The sequence below is a fragment of the Pelophylax lessonae genome (assembly GCF_965119305.1).
Source record: "Pelophylax lessonae genome assembly, chromosome: 12".
NCBI classification, from domain to species: domain Eukaryota; kingdom Metazoa; phylum Chordata; class Amphibia; order Anura; family Ranidae; genus Pelophylax; species Pelophylax lessonae.
The window spans coordinates 179,269,189-179,292,379 of NC_138779.1; the positions used below are offsets into that span (position 1 = coordinate 179,269,189).

The following is a 23,191-nucleotide window of genomic DNA, read 5'->3' on the forward strand; positions in this document are numbered from 1 at the left end:
AATCGCAAAAAGCATATTTTGATTGGTTTGCGCAAAAGTTATTGCGTTTACTAACTAATGGAAAGATTTTTGTCATTTTTGTTGTTTTTTTTTTAACGAGTAATGGCGGCGATCGTCAATTTTTTTTGCAGGACTGCGACATTGCGGCGGACAGATCGGACCCTTGACTGACATTTTGGGGTTACCAGTGACATTACTACAGTAATCAGTTCTATACATATGAACTGTTACTGTAAAAATTACACTGGCGGTGAAGGGGTTAACTTTTTTGAGAGGGAGGGGTTAAGTGTGTCCCTAGGGGCGTGCTTCTAACTGTGATTGGATGTGGCTACTGGTGTAAGAACAGAGATCCTACATAGCAGAACCGTTTGATCTCCATTCTTACACAGGGAAGAATGACAGGCAGCTTTGATTACATTAGCCGCCTGCCTTTCTACCGGTGTAACGGACGATCACGAGTGCCCAGCGGACATCGGGTCCGCCGGGCACACGCGCGGGGGGGTCCGTGACCGAGCGGGAGCGCGCCTCCGGGGGCGCGCATTCGCTCCCTAGACCCTCACAGGCTAGCGACGTAGTCCTACGTTGCTTTGCCTGTGAGGGGCTGACCGCCGCAGTAAATAGTCGTGCGGCGGTCGGCAAGTGGTTAAAAATGTACTTCAAGCTATAATTTCATTCAACTGTGTTTTATACCTGCCTTTAAATCTATAAGGTGAACAAGGGTAGAAAAGCTACCAGAGCCACCAATAGAAGTTTCTAGGCTAAAAAAAATTCCCACTGATCCTAACCCATTTGGATGGTAACTGGGGTCCTACTTCTTCTCTAAAACGAGAACATAACACCTCTTAGTAGGCTGCTTACACTGCTTGCTGCATAAAATCTCCCAGTTTCTGAGTGTGCATAACAAAGATGTGTAATTCGTTTTTCTCTTAAGATGGATATCACGTAAAAACTTTTTTTTTTTGGATAAAAAAAAGGGTTAGAAATTCCCTCAGGTTGGTATTGCTGTCTTTGTCCCTCCTGTGGATATTATTTCTCTTTATTTGTCCTGGTTATTGTTGTCACTGGAACTACAACTAATAGAAAATTCAAACTTTTTTGATTGCCACCAGAACAGAAAGTGAGAGTAAAGCTAGATACACGATACGAAAATCGGAAGTAAAATTTCATCCGACGAACGATCTGCCGATTTTCTGACTGTTAGTATGGTGCTTTCAACAGCCGATTACGAATTTTCGGACAACAAAAACTGGATATGCAGGCTATAAAATGTTTATTGTACGTGAACACAACGTCCGATTTTCATTTAATTAATATAGTTTTAGTCCGAAAAAAATCATAAGAGCAAGACTAGGCATGCTCAGGAACGAAAGAATACATACAAAACAATTCAACACATTACATAATTTCTGAAGTTGAATTCTGTTGTACGAGAATTTTCGTATGAAAATAACCTCTTCACTTTCCATATGAGACTAGCATGCAACAAAAAATGGAGGAAAGATCGTTTGATAATCTGATTGTGTATACGAGGCTTTAGGCTGGATACACTATACAATTTTCTTTAGATTTTTTAATTTAAACTTACTAAAACCATATAATATGAGGTCAGACCTAAACACTTTCAATTTGTATGAAATCAGGCAGGCCCTTGCACTACATAGTTGAAGGTAAATCCAATGGAAATCTACCAAAAAAAGTTGTATAGTGTGCATCCAGCTTAAGGCTGGACATAGATGTCAGTTTTTAAACCTAACCCGATTCCCCCATCCAAGAAGGAATGGGGGAATCCTCCCCACTGTGTCTTTGTATTCTGACATTGGGAAGATTCCCATGCTGTCAGAAGACACTGATCATAGCTTTCAGTGCTGATTGAGCTTAAATCGAATTCTGTTCAAAAACAGTGGCCATACATAGATCAAAATTCGGGTTGGTCACTGTTGAACGGGCAGAATTTCGATCCATATATAGCCAGCTTAAATTTTCTATTGGGGACACCTTTTCCAATAACAACGTGAGATTCCTCCCCACTTATATATACTCCTCCCCCAGTGTCTTTGGGACAGGAAATGAAGGGAAATCCCCCAACGGGGACACAGACATTGAGAAAAACTTTACAGGGGTTTTAACAGTCCTCTATTCTAGCCAAAACAAGAAAATAACTTTTGGCTATGAGTACAATTTAACTAGGGAGCTTTGGAATTATTTAACATATATTTCTAATTCAGTTTCAATAATTTTTTATTAGTTTTAACAAGGTACAACAAGCGTTAAGCAAGCAGTCACACAAATAATTCCGTCATGTAGTAGAGGATGTACATAACATAGTTAAATATTCATACAGTAAGATATAACAAACAGTGGTCACCATGTGACCTCACAACGAAACTCGTGTATAAAGGTGTTTTAACAACCGCCTAATATGAAGGTGGACTTCCCGACCCAGGCACCCCCATGGGAATATATTTCTAATTCAATCAAGGCATTAACGCTGTTTTTTTTTTTTTTAATGCATAAAATAATAATCTCCACTGCTGCATATTTAATTTGATGGAGGAACATGTACACAGTAGAGGCAACACTAATACTTTGTAATTTCTTTATTGAATGCAAACAATTGTTTGATCTCTATTGCTGCCTATTATCTTTTGAGAAAAGGACAAAAATGACATGTAGGAAGGACCAACCTTCGTTTTGACTTTCTCCATTTTAATATGATATCCTTCTTAGGATTACAATTTAATTCTAGGAACTGTAAAATCTCCGGGCATTGATGTGTCACATCTGTATAGAATTGCAAACCCTTTTTTTAAGATAATAGCTTATATTAGCTGTCCATCATAGAGACTGACAAGCTTGAATTGTCTCTAACCTCCCTGGCCCCCCTTCATGGGTTTCTTGAGAAAGTTTAAGGAGAAAGGAGGGCTCAGTCATTGAATAGAGAGCTCTAGTGAAAGTAGTATAAGGTGATTGGTGGGAGGAGATGTAATCTAGCTGGGGCGAGAGAGAGAAAAGAGAGAGAGGCATACACATTATAGTGCACAAGGAAGTGTGCTCGACATATCACAAGAGACAAGTCATGACGAGCTGACAGGGGAGTAACCTGTTCTACAGAGATCCTCGCACTTTGCAGGATAGGACTCAGCACAAAAGACAGAACAGATCAGACACTTATCTATTCCTTGTATATCTCATTGAAGAGACAAGCACCTGTTCTACCTCATTGCCCAATGGAGACCTCAGAGGAACCCAACCTACTGCGCAGCAGCCCAGAGAGGCCACCTAGGACTATGCGCAAAGGTGGCACACATTCGGGCTCCCCGCAGAGGCTCAGATGCCAAAGACGCAGTGGGGGATCTGGAAGCAACAGAAATGGGGTCATCTCTTCCACCTCAGAGAGGCGAAACGAAAGAGAGAGGAACAGGGTAAAGCTGGTCAACATGGGCTTTGCCAAGCTCAGGCAGCATGTGCCCCAGGCTCAAGGACCCAACAAGAAGATGAGCAAGGTGGAAACCCTGCGTTCAGCTGTGGAGTACATCAGGGCACTCCAGGCTCTTCTACTGGATAGGCAGAATGGAGAGGATGGCCAAGGAGGTCCAAACTCTGATGGGTTGTCTCCATGTGGCAGCAGCTGCTCAGTGGACTCAGGTTCCATGCCTCTGTCTCCGGGCTCTTGTTCTCCTTGTCCCTCTGAAGAGTGTTCCAGGGAGGACAGCAGTGTGTCAGATGCAGACTTCTTCCTGACATTGCATGGCTGGGGATAGCACACTGCAAGGTGGGTGCACCTGTAATGTATAGCTAACAGCTGTTACTGAATATCAAGGTGCAGTACAGGTTTTGGAAAACTTTTCCCTAGGGGGAAAACATTGTCTCTGGAAACGTACCAACTAAACCTAATCCTCTCTTTGTATTACAATCTCATTGGAGATTTTGCCAACAGCGATTAATATGAATTCTTGTTTGATGCCTCAATGAAAGGGTTGGATGGGCCACCGCTCTAATTGTGTGCCCATTTTCTTTTCTCCAGTTTTTATGCATCAGCACCTTTAAGTGCTATTTTATGCATCAGCACCTTTAAGTGCTATATTGGAGCCAGAGCAAATAATATTTTTAGCCCATTTTATCATGACTTGTTTATAGAGTGTGTTTTTTCTCGGAGACACAATTGTCTATATTTTAAAAAAGGGAGCTGATTCGCTTAAACTAGAGAAAAGAAAAGAAGAATACAAGTGGAGTAACTGGCATTAGTAACCAATACGAATTTTGCTTTCATTTTATCAATGAATGAAAAGTAGATCCTGACTGGTTGCTTTTGACAACCACGATTTTGTGCTTGTTTTCTATTTTTCTTTTTTCTTTTTTTCGGGTTCAGTGAATAGGCTTTTCAGGAGGTAAGGGATTAGGGAAAATGTTTACACAGCCTCTTAATAGACCAACAGTTCTAGTGCAAGGTGGTTTTCTGACTGTTCGTAAATTCTGTGTTTAACATGTTTTGCCATGCAATTTTTTGCCTTCCTCTGGATCAACAGTGGGAATGGATTTGTATATATAGGTCTATATATATATATATATATATATATATATATATATATAAATAAATAAATAAATAAATATATATATATATATATATATATATATATATATATATATATATATACATATATATATATATATATATATATATATATATATATATATATATATATACACAATATGTCATTTTTTTCCCTCTTGTTGGTTTGACTTAACTATGTATGTAAATATGTCAGACCCTCAAAATGTATTGCTAATAATTGTATCTGAACTTAACCAATATGTCTGCTTACTGTAGACTCGCCTTATTCACAAGTTTAAAAGACTTGCGTTATTGAATACTATACCCCACAAACTGAAATTTTACAACTCAGTTTTGTTGTATATTTATTATTTAAATAGGGAACAGCATTCTCTAACAATGATATGCAAGCTGCAGTAACCCATAGCAATCCAATTTCACCTGACATAGGTTTTGGAGACTCCATATCAATAAATCTTTAGTGTTGATTGGCTGCTATGAGTTACTGTACCATAGACATCTACCTATGCTTTGTATAAACCAATCTGTTAAAAAAGTTCATCAGCAACGTGGACCAGTAGGAGGCACATCAGACAATGGTAGAGCAGAGCAAATGCTGTCTTGCTGTTTCACTATGATAAGACATATAACATACACATGAAAATGTATGAGATCTTTTGCCACATCTGGGGTTTTTAGTGACATAAATTACAAATGTGTGTTTTAGGAATTTTAAAAACACTCCATATCCATAGCAGTCTCAATCTTCTTACACAAGAGGACTCTTTAAAATAATTTTCAAGATTTAGGGAACAACTTCTAAGACCGATTCATTGGGTATCAGTGGGGTAAAATACCCCTTATATTTGTGGTCAGTAGGAAAAATGCCCGCCTTACAGCAGTGGTTAGAATGCCACCCTTTGAAGAAAACAAAAAGATAATTGGTGTGATGCTGCTGGCTCTGCCAATTGGCATTGGCCCCAGATCTGGAAAGGTATTAAAAGATTGGAAGTCAATCAGCCACAGCTCAAGGAACAACCTCTGGAGCTCCAGAACTCTGAGAATGGCTGATCCATAGGGTTACATTTACAACATACAGTAGGTGTAATACTGGACAAGAGAGTGTAAAACTAAGTCGGTGTAGTCCTCTTGTTATTAATCCCTTAATGGCACCCCGTGACAGCCCTTTAGGTGGTTTTATTGGTCGGGAGGCATTGTGGCTTCTATATCATGTGACCTCTATGACTGGTTCTCACAGTAGTCACATGACTGGGAGCCCATCCTGCTGGCTCCTGATCAGAAGCCTTGACCAACAGCTGTCAATGACAGCTCAGTCAGTGTGCTAGCAGTGAGCGCACAATCAGCACACAAACCCCTGTCGCCGTGGATGCAAAGGTGCAGCGGCTGGGTGTTAAAGCCCACCTTCCTTGCATTATGCAGTCGACAAAAGGTTAGTGTACTTCTAAAACAAATAAAGTGTAGCGCAACTTTAAATGAGAAATGTGCAATCAACAGTACAGCAACATAAATATTGTTAAAAAATGTCCTAAAAAAAATTATAGATAGCAATTGTTCAACATCCCAATGTGACTTCTGACAGCAGTGCAAAGAATGTGATCACTCATGCAACTTCCATACATCAGCAATCCCACAGTGACACCGGTGCTCTACACCACATGGCAATGCAATCTGCTAACCTCAAAAGTTTGACACTCTTACCACAAAGTGAGGTCACACAGCGCTTTTTTGCCCCTTCTTAGGGCTGATACATTGAAAAGGAACTGATACCTTGTTCACACTCTCATGTGACTCAAACATCCATTAAATATGTAAGAGAAAAGGGAACTTATAGTGCTCACTGTATTTTATTAATGGTAAAAACAATAGGTATAAAAACACTCACAAGATTAAAATCTCAAAACTGTGTGTGTTTCAAAATAGGCAGCAGCAGTAACATATACTGGTTTCCCACCGCAGCAATTACAAAATGGCAGTGTGGTGATGTCATCTGCTACAAGCTCAACCCCCCTATACATGTTACGTCTGATGGGCAGGACGTAACGGCAATTACATAATGGTAGTGTGGTGACATCATCAACTAAGGATTCATCCCCTATACGTGATATGTTCAGTGGGCTGTACATGAGTGTACGCAAATTGCATTGTCACGTGGTGGAGAGCACTGGTGTCACTGTGGGATTGCTGATGTATGGAAGTTTTAAGAGAGATCACATTCTTTTCACGGCTGTCAGAAGTCACACTGGGATGTTGGACTGTTGCTTTATATATTTTTTTTTTTTGGGACATTTTTTAACAATAATCATGTTGATGTACTGTTGATTGCATATTTCTTATTTAGTGTCCATTCACACTGGTACGACTTGTCAGGCGACTTGGTCAGCCTGACAAGTCGCGCACCGTCGCTCCCACTGTGTAGTACAGGAACCGTTCTAATAGGAGCGACACAAGTCACTCCGACTTAGAAAAAGGGTCCTGTACTACTTGGGGGCGACCTGGAGGTGACTTGCATTGACTTCCATTATGTGAAGTCCGTTCAAGTCGCACTGCACGCGACTTCACAGGTCTCCCCCTAAGTCGGAACGACCTAATGTGAACGGGGACTTAAAGTTGCGCTAAATTTTATTTGTTTTAAATTGATGTTCAGGGAGTGTAGTGAAATCACTCCATCACTGTTTAGTTGGCAACTTGCTTGTTCCTAATTTCATATTATCACACATATAGTAGACTGCGCAGATTGCTTTTTCAGGTTTATTTAGGTTAATATACTTGTTCTTGTGAGTTGTGTGTTTGTAAGTTCATCTTGCACTGTTTGCATAAACCTCAACTGTGATATTTCAATGAAGTTATTCATAAGGCAATTGGGAAATGTAAAGAGCAGAAACCCACAACATCTAATCACATTTGAGTTTACCCCTTCAGGATCAGTAAAAAATACATTTGGAATGGCTGCAATCAGCTCTAGTGATAGGCTTAACGTTCGAGTCAAATGTAAGTTCAACTCGAACATCAGGTGTTCCTGTGTGTTCGCTGAACACACGAACAAATGGGTTGCTCGGGGGGAAGTGTGCCCGCCGATGAGCACCCCATAATGCACTGCGCGATTGCAGTGCATTAAGTGCTTGTGATTGGCCAAAGCATGCACCTGACCTGTATGCTTCGGCCAATCACAGTACAATGCCCTGTCAGAGCCATGATTGGCCAAAGCCAGGGTGCCTTTAGCCAATCATGGCTCAGGGGCTAAGTTCACGCCCCACAACATCTAAGGCTGCTTACACGGCAGCCGTATGTAGTGTATTAGGAGTTTAGATTAGGAAGGGTAGTTAGTGGATTGCGCTTTGATGTTTAATGCAGTCAGTGCAGTGTAGTGTAGGGCTGATTCATCTTGTGTAACACAGTGTAGTCCAGTCAGTGTAGTGCTGTGCTGTGATTCTTGTGTGACACAGTGTAGTGGGGCCACGGAAGTGTTGGTGTATACAACACATCTGTGTCACTCCACTGATCCCATTTTTTTTTTCATTGACATATTTTTTTTTCTTTTCAATTGTTTTGTTTTTTTTTGCAGCATCAGGTTCTGTTACTGCAATACTAGTACTCCCCCTTCTGTGTCGCAGGTGCTATTACTTCTGCATCAGCAGTATTTTTTTTTGTGGCGCACCAGCACTAATTTTATTTAGGGCATAATTGCTGGCCCTTCTTTTGTGCCGTATGTGGCATTTCTTCTGCGTCAGCAGTGTTTTTTTTTTTTTTTTTTTTACAGGACTAATAATATTTAGGGCATAATTTCTGTCCCCCCTTTTGCATTGCAGGTGCTATTACTTCTGCGTCAGCAGTGATTTTATTTTTTTGTGGCGCAGCTGCACTAATTTTATATAGGGCATAATTACTGTCCCCCCTTTTGTCATAGGTGCTATTCCTTCTGCGTCAGCAGTGGTTTTTTTTTCGTGGCACGGTAGCGATTTGTTTTGTGGCGCAGCAGCACTATGTTTTTTAGGGTATTATTGCTGACCCCCCTTTTGTGTCGTAGGTGCTATTACTTCAGCGTCAGCAGTGGGTTTTTTTGTGGCACAGCAGGACTAATATTATTTTGGGCATAATTGCTGTCCCTCCTTCTGCATCACAGGTGCTATTACTTCTGCATCAGCAGTGATTCATTTTTGTGGCACCGCAGCACTAATTTTATTTAGAGCATAATTGCTGTCCCCCCTTATATGTCGTAGGTGCTATTCTTTCTGCGTCAGCAGTGGGTTTTTCTTTTTGTTTTTTTTGTGGCACAGCAGGACTAATAATATTTATGGCATGATTGCTGTCCACCCTTCTGCATCGCAGGTGCTATTACTTCAGCATCAGCAGTTTTTTTTTGTGGCGCAGTAGCACTAATTTTATTTAGGGCATAATTGCTGTCCCCCTTTTGTGTCGTAGGTGCTATTTCTTCAGTGTTAGCAGTGGGTTTTTCTTTTTTGATTTTTTTTTTTCGTGGCAGAGCAGGACTAATAATATTTATGGCATGATTGCTGTCCCCCCCTTCTGCATCGCAGGTGCTATTACTTCAGCGTCAGCAGTTTTTTTGTGGCGCAGCAGCACAAATATTATTTAGGGCATAATTGCTGTCCATCCTTCTGCATCAGCAGGTGCTATTCCTTCTGCATCAGCAGGGTTTTTTTGTGGCGCAGCAGCAATATTTTATTTAGGGCATGATTGCTGTCCCCCCTTTTGCATTGTAGGTGCTATTCTTTCTACATCTGCAGGAGGTTTTCTTTTTTTGGCTTTATTAAGTTTTTCTTTATTAAAAAAACTATAATAAAACGGTTTATAGTGCACCCAGTACAAAGGTATTGCACCCAAACACCATACTCCCTTCCCACACTTTATAATAAAAAGTTATAAAAATCCCCCCCCCCCCAAAAAAAAAATAAATAAAAAAGAATAATAAAATGGTTTATAGTGCACCAAGCACAAAAGTATTGCACCCAACCATCATATTTCCATCCCACATTCTATAATAAAAAGTTATAACAACCCCCCCCCCTAAAAATTCCCATCATGTCCGAAAGGCCAACATAGAGAGGCAGACACTCACAGGCCACTAAAGGAGGGCAAGCAGCCTCTGTGTGCACAGTGAAAAGTGGTGGTCGCGGACATGGTGCATCCTCTGCAGGCGGGGCACGCTTGTCCTTTTTTCCGTTGCTGGACATGTTATTGAGCCACAACATGCAGAAGAGTTGGTGGAGTGGATAACTAAGTCTTCCTCATCCTCTGTCACCCAGGCTCATACTAGTTTGCCTTCCACCACAGCTGCCAAAGCGGCCTATTCTACAGGCTCCTTGTCCACAGCAACTCCTTCCATAGCCTCACCATCATGAATGGAGGAGTCACCTGAATTATTCGATCATAGTGTCAATTACATGATGCTGGAGGATGCACAGCAATTTGAATGCTCCGATGTTGGTTCCCAGGTTGAGGAAGGGAATAATGTGAGCCTAGAAAGAGGGGGTGACAATGACGGACAAGAAACTAGCAGTCATGTTCCCTCAGCTGCAGCATACTGCCAAGTTTGCTCCAGTGACGAGGAGGGAGGGGATGATGAGGTCACCGACCGTACTTGGGTGCCAACGAGGCAGGATGTCCTCCAGGAGCCAGTTTAAGGGCAGCCACCCTATTGCATCACACCACAGAGCTCCACAGGTGCAGGGCGCTGCTAACTCCCAGCTGACTTCCAAAATTTCATTGGTGTGGGGTTTTTTCAACACATGCACAGCATATCGTAGCATTGCTGTTTGCAATCTTTGTCTGAAGCGGATGAAGCGTGGCCAGAACACCAGCCGCTTGGGCACCACATGCTTGACAAGACATATGATGACCTGCCATGCAGTCTGTTGGCAACAGAACCTGAAAGACCCACATCAAAATAAAATGCAGATTTCTCCTTGCTTCTCATCTGGGATCTCTACACCAACTATACCTCAAGTCCTCTCAAAAACCAGCACTGAGAGGGGTGATGGTATAGCAATGGGAGCCAAAGGTACTTGCAACTAATCTGCTAGCAGTACACCACCTGTTGATTTGACCAACAGGCAAATTTCACTACCCCAGTTGCTGAACTGTAAAAAAAATACTGTCCCCAGCCATCCACATGCTCAGCATCAAAATGCTAGCACTACAACTGCTGCCTTTTCATCTGGTAGACTCTGCCCCCTTTCGTGAATTTTCAGAATGTGCTGTACCCCAGTGGAAGGTTCCAAAAAGAAATTTATTTTTTCGTAAGTCCATTCCAGCTCTGTACCATATTGTGGAAGGCAATGTTGTGACCTCGTTGAACAGAGCAGTCAGCAGGAAGGTTCATATTACTGCTGACTCAGGATCCAGCAGGCATGGTCAGGGACGTTACATTTCCTTCACAGCGCACTGGGTACTGGAACTCTGTTGTCAGCTCCTTAAGCATTTAAGGGGCTACGCAAGCAGTCAGGCTAAAAGATGTCATGCAGTGCTTCAGTTTGTCTGTCTAGGGGACAGCAGCCACACTGGGGCAAAGATTCTGTCAGCTCTGCAGAGGCAGGCTCAGAGGTGGTTGACACCACTGCAGCTTGAGCCAGGAATGGTTGTATGCGACAATGGCACCAACCTTCTCCCCACCCTCCAACAGGGACACTTGACACATGTTCCATGCTTGGCACATCTCCTGAATTTTTTGGTGCAGCATTTCTCTAACAGGTACCCAGGCTTACAAGATCTTCTGAGGCAGCCCAGAAAAGTCTGTGACCATTTCCGGTGGTCCTACAATGACAGTGCTCAGTTGGCTGACATTCAATGGGAATTCAACCTGCCCACCAACCGCCTCATTTATGACATGCCAACCAGGTGGAACCCATCATTGGTAATGCTGCAGCAGCTGCACGCGCAGCAGAGGGCCATCAATGAGTACCTGTGTGAGTATGGCACGAGGACAGGCTCAGGGGAGCTTGGCTTCTTTTCTCCCCGCCAGTGGCTGCTGATAAAGAATGCATGTCTTGTCACCATTTAAGGAGGCCACGAGGATGGTGAGCCATGACGATGCATGCATCAGTGACACTGTCCCTCTAGTCTTCCTGCTGGAACACACACTTTGTGGAATCATGGACAGGGCATTTGAGGCAGAACAGTGGGAGGAAGAGGAGGACTTAATTTCTTTAAGTCCCCTTTTATGCAGATAAAATTCCTGCGGGGCCACAAAATACACAGGAGGAAGAGGAGGAGGGGAAGGAGGATTGTGGCAGCATGGATGTAGAGGATACCATACACCAGTCTTCAAGGGATGGTTTTCATTCCCCAGAAACCCCAGGAGTTGTACGTGGCTGAGGAGAGGTTGCTCCTGACAATGTTATCCTTAGTGACCCAGAGGACTCAGAATCTCATGCCTCCTCAAACTTACACTGCATGGGCTCCCTGATGCTGCAAAGCCTGCAAAAGGACCTGAGGATTTGTAGTATTAAGGAGAGGGATCATTACTGGTTGGCAATCCTTCTTGATCCACGTTACAAGGGTAAAGTTGCAGAGCTCCTCCTGCCTTCGCAGGGGGAGGATGAAAACATCCTGAGGATGCCTTGAGGAAAAATTTGTGTAGCACCTTTCCAGACACTTTCCTGGAAAAAGTGTTTCTGAGGCTTCGTTCAGTCAAAGGAGGAGCGGTGGAGAAGGCTGCCGGCTGACCAATGCCTTTAAACAATTCTTTAGTCCTCAGCGCCCAGGGCTGTTAGGTTTAAGCAACCATCAGCAGCGTCTGCAGCATATGGTGCAGGGTTATCTAGGGACAATGGAGACCTGGAGACCTTTCCAACTGAGCATCCATTGGGTTACTGGGTCTTGAAGATGGACCACTGGCCAGAACTTGTCCAATATGCTATCGAGGTACTGGCCTGTACTGCTTCCAGCATGCTTTCCGACTGGACATCCAGTGCTGCTGGAGGTTTTGTGACAGATAAAAGAGTGTGTCTGTCCACAGACTTCGTTGACCGACTGTCATTTATCAAAATGAATCAGTCCTGGATCAACAGCAGCTATCAAGCCCCTGATGCTGATGTAGCTTATTGAATTTGCTAGGGATCTGGAATCCCTTGAAGACTACCTATGCTGCCTATCCTATTCCTGAATCTTGATTATGCTAGCTTCCAACAATGTTTGTAGTTTACGGCACCACCAACACCCAAGAACCAATTTTTCTGCACCTGCACCACAGGTGCATGTAATTTCAATTTTTGTTTCCAATTTTTTAACAGGAGGGCCTGTTCCTGTGCCCAGCAATAGTGCCTGTGAGGGGTTACAGTGTTCAGGCACCACCAACACCCGAAGCTCAATTTTTCTGCACCTGTATGTCAAGTACATCTAATTTCAACTTTTGTTTCTAATTTTGAACATCGGGGCCTGTTCCTGTGCCCAGCAAGAGTAACTGTGAGGGGTTACAGTGTTAAGGCATCACCAACACCCAAGGCCCAATTTTTCTGCACCTGTATGACAAGTGCATTTAATTAAAATGTTTGTTTCTAATTTTTAACAGCAGGGCCCGTTCCTGTGCCCAGCAAGAGTAACTGTGATGGGTTACAGTGTTCAGGCACCACTAGGGATGGGAGATTGGTTTGGGCTGAGCATAAGTTTGGCCTAAACATCGCCCATTTAGGTACTTGCCTAACACCTGAACTTTCTCGGTACTTAGCGGGGTGTTCGCGCTGAGCGCACAATCAGTAGGTTGTTAAAGCTTCCCTGCTAAGAACTAAATAAAAAAAAACTTTGAAAATACATTTTAAATTAAAATTGGGGTAAAAACAGCTAAGGGGACCCTTTGGGCCTTGTATGGCTTTTAAGGGAACCCTATGACAGAATTAAGAAAAAAAAAACAGCGTAGGTCCCACCCAAAATCTATACCAGGCCCTTTGGGTCTGGTATAGATTTGTAGGGGAACTCCACGCCAAAATTGATGGGGACAAGGGCCTCTTCCCAACAACCCTGGGCTGTGGTTGTAGGATTCTGCGGGTGGGGGCTTATCAGAATCTGGAAGCCCCCTTTAACAAGAGAGCCCCCAGATTCCACCCCCCCCTCCCCCTATGTGAATAGGGTTCAGGTACATCGTACCCCTATCCATTCACCAAAAAATTGTACAAAAAAATAAACACAAGACAGTTTTTAACAAATACATTGTTTTTAAAAAAATAAATAAATAAATAAATTGTGTTCCTCCTTTGGCCCCCCCTAAAGGAGAATTAAAGATTAAACCTACAAGTGTTTTTTTTTTTTTTTTTGTTTTTTTGTTTTTTTACCCACTACTCTTCCTTTATACTGGCTTTTGAAATTTACAAATACAGCAATTTTGAAATTGGATGAAAGGTGTAGCACTGGGAAACACCTTTTGAAAGATAAAAAGTTAATTTTATATACACTTATATAGATCAGACCAAAATGAGGGACAAGGAAGGTGTAAAGAGGGACAGAGGGACGTTGTTTCAAATCTAGGACAGTCCCTCAAAATCAGGGACAGTTGCTACCTCTCCATGTATTACCTGTGGCTACACAAATATGGAAGCTACCAATGCTGTTTTTTTTTTCAGGTTGCAAGACCCAGGGTTCTAATCCTTGCCCTCCATTACTTGGTAAATTAATGATTTACCAAAGATCATCTGGTCCCAAGTTTAGGGTTAGGAAATTTGGATTTGTAAAGATTTTTCCATGCTGATAGAATAAGAGGTACAGTGAGTCTGCACATGCACATGCCCCAGAAAATAGGAGACTATGGGGTTCATTTACTAAAACTGGAGTGTGAAAATTCTGGTGCAGCACTGCATAGAAACCAGCTTCCAGGTTTTGTTTTCAATGCTTAGTTGAACAAGCTGAAGTAAGAAGCTGATTGGTTTCTATGCAGAGCTGCACCAGATTTTGCACTCTCCAGTTTTAGTAAATCAACCTCTGTGAGGCAGGGTGATCTCTAAACGAAGATCATTCTTTATTGCATACTGCGTAGTCAAGCATCCTTTAGCCCATTTATCAGAATGTTGGCCTTGAAAGCAAAGATGCCTACATAAATATGAATGCCTATAGACAGACTGCACTGATAAATTACTAGAGATTTTCAGTGATGGGGTCATTTCCATTTCAACAGACAATCCTAAGGAGTCAGTTTTTTATTTGCCTATGAAATATATTTGCATTACATTGATTTAATTAAATTTTTACATGTTTATTTGAAGGGTCAGTTCACCCACAATGACTGTTGCAGAATGATTTTGACTGGATGACTCGTTAACTAGTTTCTTGGATGTTTTGAAAAGTTCCTCTTTTAAGGTATTTAACTCACAAGATTCCAGGTCCAACCACATGCACTGACCATCACAAGAAGGCTAATTTTTGCTGAAATTATAATTTTGCATTATGATGAGGAGACTCTCTTTCTTCAACTTAGAATCTGTAGTAGGGGAGGGTAGAGTGAGAAAATATGGTGGAAAGATCTCACTAATATTATCCCAATATATAAAAAAACTGGAGGAGACTTAGTCCAGCCTTTTTCAGCCAGGGTGCTAGGCAGAGTTGTATAAAGTACTCGAAACCCATACTTGGGTAAAAGTACAAGTGCTCGATCAAAAAGTGACTTGGGTAGAAGTGCTAAAGTATTCAACATTTTTTGTACTTAAGCATTGCAAGTAGTTTTTTTAAAAATTTTGCTACTCAAGTACTGAAAGTAAAAGTACCAGTAGTTTTGAAAAAAAAAATGCTACTCAAGTACTGAAAGTAAAAGTACAAGTACTGTGTTATGTAGTTATTAAAGAAAGAAGTCAAAAGTTTGAACATCATATTGTTTTTTATTATTTCAAATGCAGCTTTTATTTATACAGTACATACATAGTTACATAGTTACATAGTTACATAGTAGGTGAGGTTGAATAAAGACAATAGTCCATCCAGTTCAACCTGTGTAGGTGTGTGTGACTGTAATAATCTAACATAGCCCTTTATCTCCTGATCCTTGAGATGTAAGTCTAAGAGTCTTTTGAAAGTCACCATACTACCCGCAGAAACCACCTCTTGTGGTAGACAATTCCACAATCTTGTAGCCCTAACAGTAAAGAACCCCCCACGTTGCCTGAGGTTAAAACGCTTCTCCTCTAATCGCATTGTATGTCCTCGAGTCCTCATGCAATTCCTTCGAATGAACAGCTTTTTTTCTAAGCTGAGATCCCCATTAAGATATTTATAAATTGCTATCATGTCCCCTCTCAGACGTCTCTTCTCCAGGGAAAATAAATCGAGCGATTGCAGCCGCTCTTCATAGGTAAGGTCCTCCAATCCCCTAATTAGTTTAGTTGCCCTTCTCTGGACTCTCTCCAGCTCCAACACATCCCTCCTGAGGACTGGCGACCAGAACTGGACAGAATACTCCAGATGCGGTCGGACCAGAGTTTTATAAAGTGGAAGGATTATAGTCTTATCTCTGGAATACATCCCTTTCTTTATGCATGCTAATATTCTGTTGGCTTTGGAAGCTGCCGCTTGGCATTGCATGCTGTTGCCTAATCTATCATCAACCAAGACTCCCAGATCTTTCTCCATTTTTGAGTCCCCCAAGGGTTCCCCTCCTAACATGTATTGTGTTTTTATGTTTTTGGTCCCCAAGTGCAAAACCTTACACTTCTCCACATTAAACCTCATTTGCCATGTCGTTGCCCACTCCGTAATTTTGTCCAGGTCATTCTGTAGGATATCTGCTTCATGCTGTGCAGTTATTGCCCTGGCCAATTTTGTGTCATCTGCAAAAATTGATACAGTAGCATTTATTTTCGTATGCGCTGATAATACACATGTTTTGAGCTTCATGAAACCTGCCATCTACTGTTCTGGCAGTGGTCATTTTTATAATAGTAACGAGTAACTATGCAGCACAAAAAAAAAATATTGGAGTAGAAGTATTGAAATCATTGAAAAAATGTAGTGAAGTAAAAGTGGAAGTAGGAGAAATAAATTCTACTTTAGGAAAGTACAGATACCGCCTTTCGGTACTTAAGTACAGTAGTGAAGTAGTTCTACTTAGTTACTATACATCTCTGGTGCTAGGGCACTCTGAGGTGCCTTCTGGATTCTTTACGGTTGCCTTGGCAAAATACCTAAAAATTGCCCCAAATTGCTCAAAAAATGTCAACAAGCTAGAGGATGGATTAAGCCTGCTTTTTTATTACACAAAGTTTTTTTTATTGTGCAGCATTAAAAAGCTTGGGCACCATGTGGGCCAGCTGAGGGCATCCTAACCACCAATAACATCATAGGTTGATCAGGAGGACATTGAGCGCTCAAAGATATTCTTGTTTGCCCCTCTCCTCAGCACTGGGTTCATGTTAGCTGATGGAGAGAAACTAAGGAAGAAGAGAAATGCTGATTTACTAGTCAGTACTAGTGTGCAAAGGTGTATTTGCTTTGTAGGAATAAATCACCTCTAATGTTGGATGTCCCACATGTGTGGATGCTGCTGTGTTATGAAAAAATTATAAATTACATTTTTTACATTTTAGAATGTAAAAACGAGGGGATGCCTCGAGGTGCAGAATTTCAAAGGGTGCCTTGACTGAAAAAAGGTTGAGAAACACTGATCTAGCCCACTAGCACTCATCTATCACAAAAATACCTCTATTAATTGAACAATCACAATGCACAAAGCACAGAAACTATGACCGGTCCCCTGTTCAAACTGGGAACCCGGATCTCCACATACACATAAGCAAAGCAGAATGGGAAGGCTCCACATTTAGCAGTTTTTATATTTCTCTTGTAAAGGGTTTCTGGTGAAGGCACCCATTCACACTGTTACAATGCGTTGACCTTTATTACCATACATAGAGCAATGTGCAGCATTTCCTGCATTAAAATGCTTTGGGTTAGGAGAGTCTATTTATCTTTAATTATCTGCCAATACAATGCACATTTTAGCGGAACAGTGCACAAAACACCTAGATGCATTGGGGTACCATTCAAAATGAATTGCATAGCAACACACAGCATTATGTTTCATGCTTCAGTGTTCAAGGTAATGTGGAGGGTAAAGCCCCATACACACGTAGCGATTGTCGGCCGTAAATATTCGGCCGACGACCGATCGGCTGATTGTCGGCTTGTTAGTATGATGCTTCCGACAGCCGACAGCACATTTTCGGCCGAACAGAATCGGGTGTGCAGGCATTAAAATTTTTGTTGGCCAACACCAGAACGGCCGATTGTTCGCCAGTCAGTACAGAATTCGGCCAACAAACAGCCGATTAGCAAGACTGGGCATGCTCAGAAAAGAAAAAAGACAAGGAAAGTTAACCATCACATGACATCACTTCTGCAGTCGGCTGTTGTTGGCCGACAAAATTCATGTGCAGTCTTTTGCACTTTTCAGCCGACAGGACAGCACCGGACAAAAGACGGCCGATCGTTCGGCCGACATTCGGTACGTGTGTACGGGGCTTTAGTGTAAAGCTGGATACACACTATACAATTTTCTTTAGATTTTTTTTCCTTTAGACTTATCAAAAACATATAATATGAGGTCAGACCTAAACACTTTCAATTTGTATGCAATCAAGCAGGCCCTTGCACTACATAGTTGAAGGTAAAGCCCCGTACACACGTACTGATTGTCGGCCGAATGATCGGCCGTCTTTTGTCCAGGGCTGTCGTGTCTGTTGAAAACTGCAAAAGACTGCACACAAATTTTGTCGGCCAACAACAGCCGACTGCAGAAGTGATGTCATGTGATGGTTAACTTTCCTTGTCTTTTTTCTTTTCTGAGCATGCCCAGTCTTGCTAATCTGCTGTCTGTCGGCCGAAATCTGTACTGACTGGCGAACAATCGGCCGTTCTGGTGTTGGCCAACAAAAATTTTAATGCCTGCACGACAGATTTTCGGCCGAAAATGCGCTGTCGGCTGTCGGAAGCATCATACTAATAAGCCTACAATCGGCCGATCGGTCGTCGGCCGACAATCGGTACGTGTGTACGGGGCTTTAATCTAACGGAAATCGACCAAAAAAAATTGTATAATGTGTATCCAGCTTAACACTATCTGAACTGAACCATCGGTCTAAAGCTGGATACACACTATACAATTTTCTTTGAATTTTTTCCTTTAGATTTACCAAAACCATATAATATGAGGTCTTAATCTTATGCTGGTCATACACTAGGCAATTGATCCACCAGTTTCAATTTGCTTCAACAAAGTTGGTTGGTGGTAAGTTGCCTTGATCTTGTGTTTGAGTTTTAGATTAAAGGCTGGTTAAAAGTTAAGCTGGATACACACTATACAATTTTCTTTAGATTTTTTCCTTTAGATTTACCCAAACCATATAATATGAGGTAAAACCTAAACACTTTCAATTCGTATGCAATCAGGCAGGTCCTTGCACCACAAAGTTGAAGGTAAATCTAAGGGAAATCTAACAACAAAAGTTGTATAGTGTGAATCCAGCTTTTAAGCCCCGTACACACGATCAGATTATCGAACGATCTGTCGTCCATTTTTTGTTGCATGCTAGTCTCATGTGGAAAGTGAAGAGGTTATTTTCATACGAAATTTCCCGTATGACAGAATTCTACTTCAGAAGTGATGTCATGTGTTGAATTGTTTTGTATGTGATATTTCGTTTCTGAGCATGCCTAGTCTTGCTCTTAAGATTTTTTTCAGACGAAAACTGTTCTAATTAAGTGGAAATCGAACGTTGTGTTAACGTACGATAAAAATTTTATAGCCTGCACATCCAGTTTTTGTCGTCCGAAAATCTGTAATCGGCTGTCGAAAGCACTATACTAACAATCAGAAAATCGGTAGATCGTTCGTCTGACGAAATTTCCCTTCCGATTTTCTTATCGTGTGTAATGGGCCATACACACTATAAGATTTTCTGAAGACTTTTTCCTTTAGACTTACCAAAAACCATATAATATGAGGTCAAACCTAAACACTTTCAATTTGTATGCAATCTTTGCACTACATAGAAAAGGTAAATCTGAAGGAAATCTAACCACAAAAGTTGGATAGTGTGTATCCAGCTTAAGGGCCTTTACTTGATATCACCACAAAAACTCCACGTGTATATCCAGCATTCAAAATTAGGGTATGTTACTCTGTTTTAGCTTTTCAGGCATAACTATATGCATTAGTGCATAATACATACCAGCCACTAAAATACCTACTTTAATACATGTAGCACCCTATAGGTAGGTGCTAGGTAAAACTATAGTGGGCCTTGTCTGCCTAACAGCAGGGCTGTGATTTATCTAGTCAGGGTGTCATGGTTTCCAGATGTGCCTGCTGAGGGGAGAAGTATCCCCACTGGCTCCTGTGAGAGGCTTCTCGTAGGGCAGTGTGGGAACCCCAATCAGGGGACACATCCCAGCTTGTAACTACCCCAGAAGGCAGATTATGCTGCAAAGGATTCTGGGAGTGGGTATAAGTTTGGGGGTAAGTGCAGGGCTGGTGCTAGACCATTTTGCACCCTAGGCAAGACCAGCTACCTGCGCACCCACCCCCTCCAAAATAAAAAATAACTGTACACATTGCCACCTTGTAAATAATACCCCTTTTAACACTACACTCTGATACACCCCCTTCCTGCAAGCACTGCCCCTCTTTAACCCTACACCCCCCTTCATATACACACTGCCCCCCTTTAACCCTACACCCCCCTTCATATACACACTGCCCCCCTTTAACCCTACACCCCCCTTCATATACACACTGCCCCCCTTTAACCCTACACCCCCTTCATATACACACTTCTCCCCTTTAATCCTACTCCCCCCCTTCATATACACACTGCCCCCCTTTAACCCTACACCCCCTTCCTGCAAACACTGTCCCTCTTTAACCCTACACCCCCCCTTCATATACACACTGCCCCCTTTAACCCCACACACCCCTTTATATACAAAGTGCCCCCCTCTCTAGAGGTGACATCCACTGGGGATGAGGAAGTGACAGGAGAGGAATGTCTCACTGGCCATGGCTGTGCCCTAGGTGGTAGTGCGCCCTAGGCGGCCGCCTAGTTTGCCTATTGGTAGCACCGGCCCTGGGTAAGTGTTTGGCACGGTGTCTTTGGTGGGAGCAGAGTCCCAGGAAGGAGAGTGCGGCTGTCTCTCCTCTTGTCTGAGGAAGGTGGATGTCTCGGGGGTGTCGCCTGAGTGTCCAGAGAGTGCTGAGTTGTGCTGAGGGGATCCGGTGTGCCCAGAGCCTGCGGAGAGCGAGAGGGGTCCAGTCCCAGGAAAGCCTACACAGGTCGTGAGTACTGAGGATTGCCTCTGGGGGTCTGCCTAGAGTCAGAGGTGACCACTCCAGAAGAGGTTCTGGGATCCAGTGTCAGCTAGCTGTAAAGGGGGTACCTGGGTTGAGGACCCTAAAGTTGTAAAGGGGGTACATAGTCAGTGGACCCTGAAGAGTTTAAGGAGTAAAGGGGGCGCATGCAGTCTGGGCCCTGAATTGTATTGCGTGTGTCAGTTACAGTGATAGTTATTAAGAGTTCTACAAAATACTACCTCAAGCTGTGCCAGGCGGGGGAAAGTATTCAGTGAAACAGTGAAACAGTTTCAGGAGTACAACAGTTCTCAGTCTTGGATCTACTGGACTACAGGTCGGGGATTCAACACTTCATCTGTTATACAGAGTGTTCTCAGAGTCAGTGAGCGTTGGCTGGCGCCGGCTGGCGCCGGCTGGCGTCAAGGAAGCGCCAACAGGCATTTTCAGGATCGAAGTCCCAATTGTAATTAGTTCAAGCCAAAAGGAGTATCCCACTCATTCCCTTCTCCCATCCCCTTAATTTATAATAAAAAACCACAAACAAAGATGCCGGAGTTGTCACCGCTTCAGTTGCCACACATGGGCTGGAGAGGATTCCGGTACTAATGGCAGACCCACATTAGGCCATAGGCCTGGAAATCTTGCTACATACAGTTTAACCAAAGACATGCTTTAGCAGTTTAATAGCACCAAATGCATACCATGAACAAAAGCTTCTATTTTAGTACACAAGCACACACTCCACAACTCCAGGAGCTATGAACATTTGTACCAGTGTTTCAGCAACAGCCACACTGGTCTCCATAAACTGAACTGAAGCTAGCTTGATCTAGGAAAGACCCTGCTGCTGGAAATTTAGGGTAAGTTGCTGTTGTATGGTCAATGAGTGCTAAAGAGCATTTTCCAGGTGCTTCTATAATTCACAGAGACCGCTGCATAATCAGTCTTTTGTAGTGATTAGCATTGCATTGTATGACACGTACCTTATATTGTAGTGAATAATCTACAGAGCATATTAAATCTCGTATCCGCCAATAAAGCAGTGAAAAATTCTGCAGACTGTGTGCTGCGGTTAGATTAACATGTACGTTACTGAAAGAAACGGGTCCTACTGCAGTGCATATGGGCGTTATTCATTGTGAATAACACCCTGATGCGCTATACAGTGGCAGCCAATGAACAACAGAGTACCACAATACATATACTGTGCATTTACGTACAGTACACTACAGTGGAAAAAAGTTCCCATTTGCATTTTCTGGTGTATTGTGGTACTTTATCTGCTCAGTCATAATGAATGAGATTTCCCAACACAACAACGCATTTAAACAGACCTCAATAGACCAGAGTCAGTAAAATAACTGGACTCGGACTGCAAACCTTATCAAAAGTTTAATTGTTTCAGAAGGGTATCCAACAGAAAGGCTAACACATTATAGCTATACAGCCTTATTCATAAGCTATACTTAACCACTTAAGCCCCGGAAGATTTTACCCCCTTCCTGACCAGGGGGTTTTTTGCGATTTTTTACTGCATGATTTTAACGGACAATTGCGTGGTCGTGCGACGCTGTACCTAAACCAATTTGACGTCCTTTTTTTCCCACAAACAGAGCTTTCTTTTGGTGGTATTTGATCACCTGTGCGATTTTTTGATCATGTGCTATAAACAAAAAAAGAGCGTAAATTTTGCAAAAATAACAATATTTTTCACATTTTTTTATATGAAATTCCCCCCAAAAAAAATGTAAAAATCAAAATTTTTTAACATTTTCGGCCAATTTGTTTTATGCTACATATGTTTGGAAAAAAAATCGCAAAAAGCGTATTTTGATTGGTTTGCGCAAAAGTCATTGCGTTTACTAACAAAGGGAAAGATTTTTGTCATTTTTGGTGTTTTTTTTTTAATGCGTAATGGCGGCGATCTGCAATTTTTTTTTGTAGGACTGCGACATTGCGGTGGACAGATCGGACCCTTGACTGACATTTTTGACACTTTTGGGGTTACCAGTGACATTACTGCAGTAATCAGTGCTATACATATGCATTGTTACTGTAAAAATGACACTGGCAGGGAAGGGGTTAACTGTATTGGAGAGGGAGGGGTTAAGTGTGTCCCTAGGGGCGTGTTTCTAACTGTGCTGGGACATGGCTACTAGTGTAAAAACAGAGATCAACGGTCCTACATAGTAGAACCGTCTGATCTCCATTTTTACACAGGGGAGAATGACAGGCGGCTTGTTTACATTAGCCGCCTGCCTTTCTCCCTTCCCGGCGAACTATTGCGAGTGACCGGCGGACATCGGGTCCGCCGGTCACACGCACTGACTTCTTAGGGA

At 42.4% G+C, this 23,191-nt stretch overlaps 1 protein-coding gene across 1 annotated transcript in view; it reads left to right on the forward strand.

Annotated features, from left to right (window-relative positions):
- Positions 1 to 3,114: 3,114 nt before the first annotated feature.
- Positions 3,115 to 23,191, forward strand: part of LOC309568724 (uncharacterized protein) — a 32,776-nt gene continuing 12,699 nt past the window's right edge. The window contains exon 1 of the mRNA XM_082274472.1: positions 3,115 to 3,772. Within this exon, the coding sequence (XP_082130598.1) occupies positions 3,228 to 3,761 (534 nt within the window). The 5' untranslated portion in view covers positions 3,115 to 3,227 and the 3' untranslated portion in view covers positions 3,762 to 3,772. The remainder of the gene's footprint in view (positions 3,773 to 23,191) is intronic.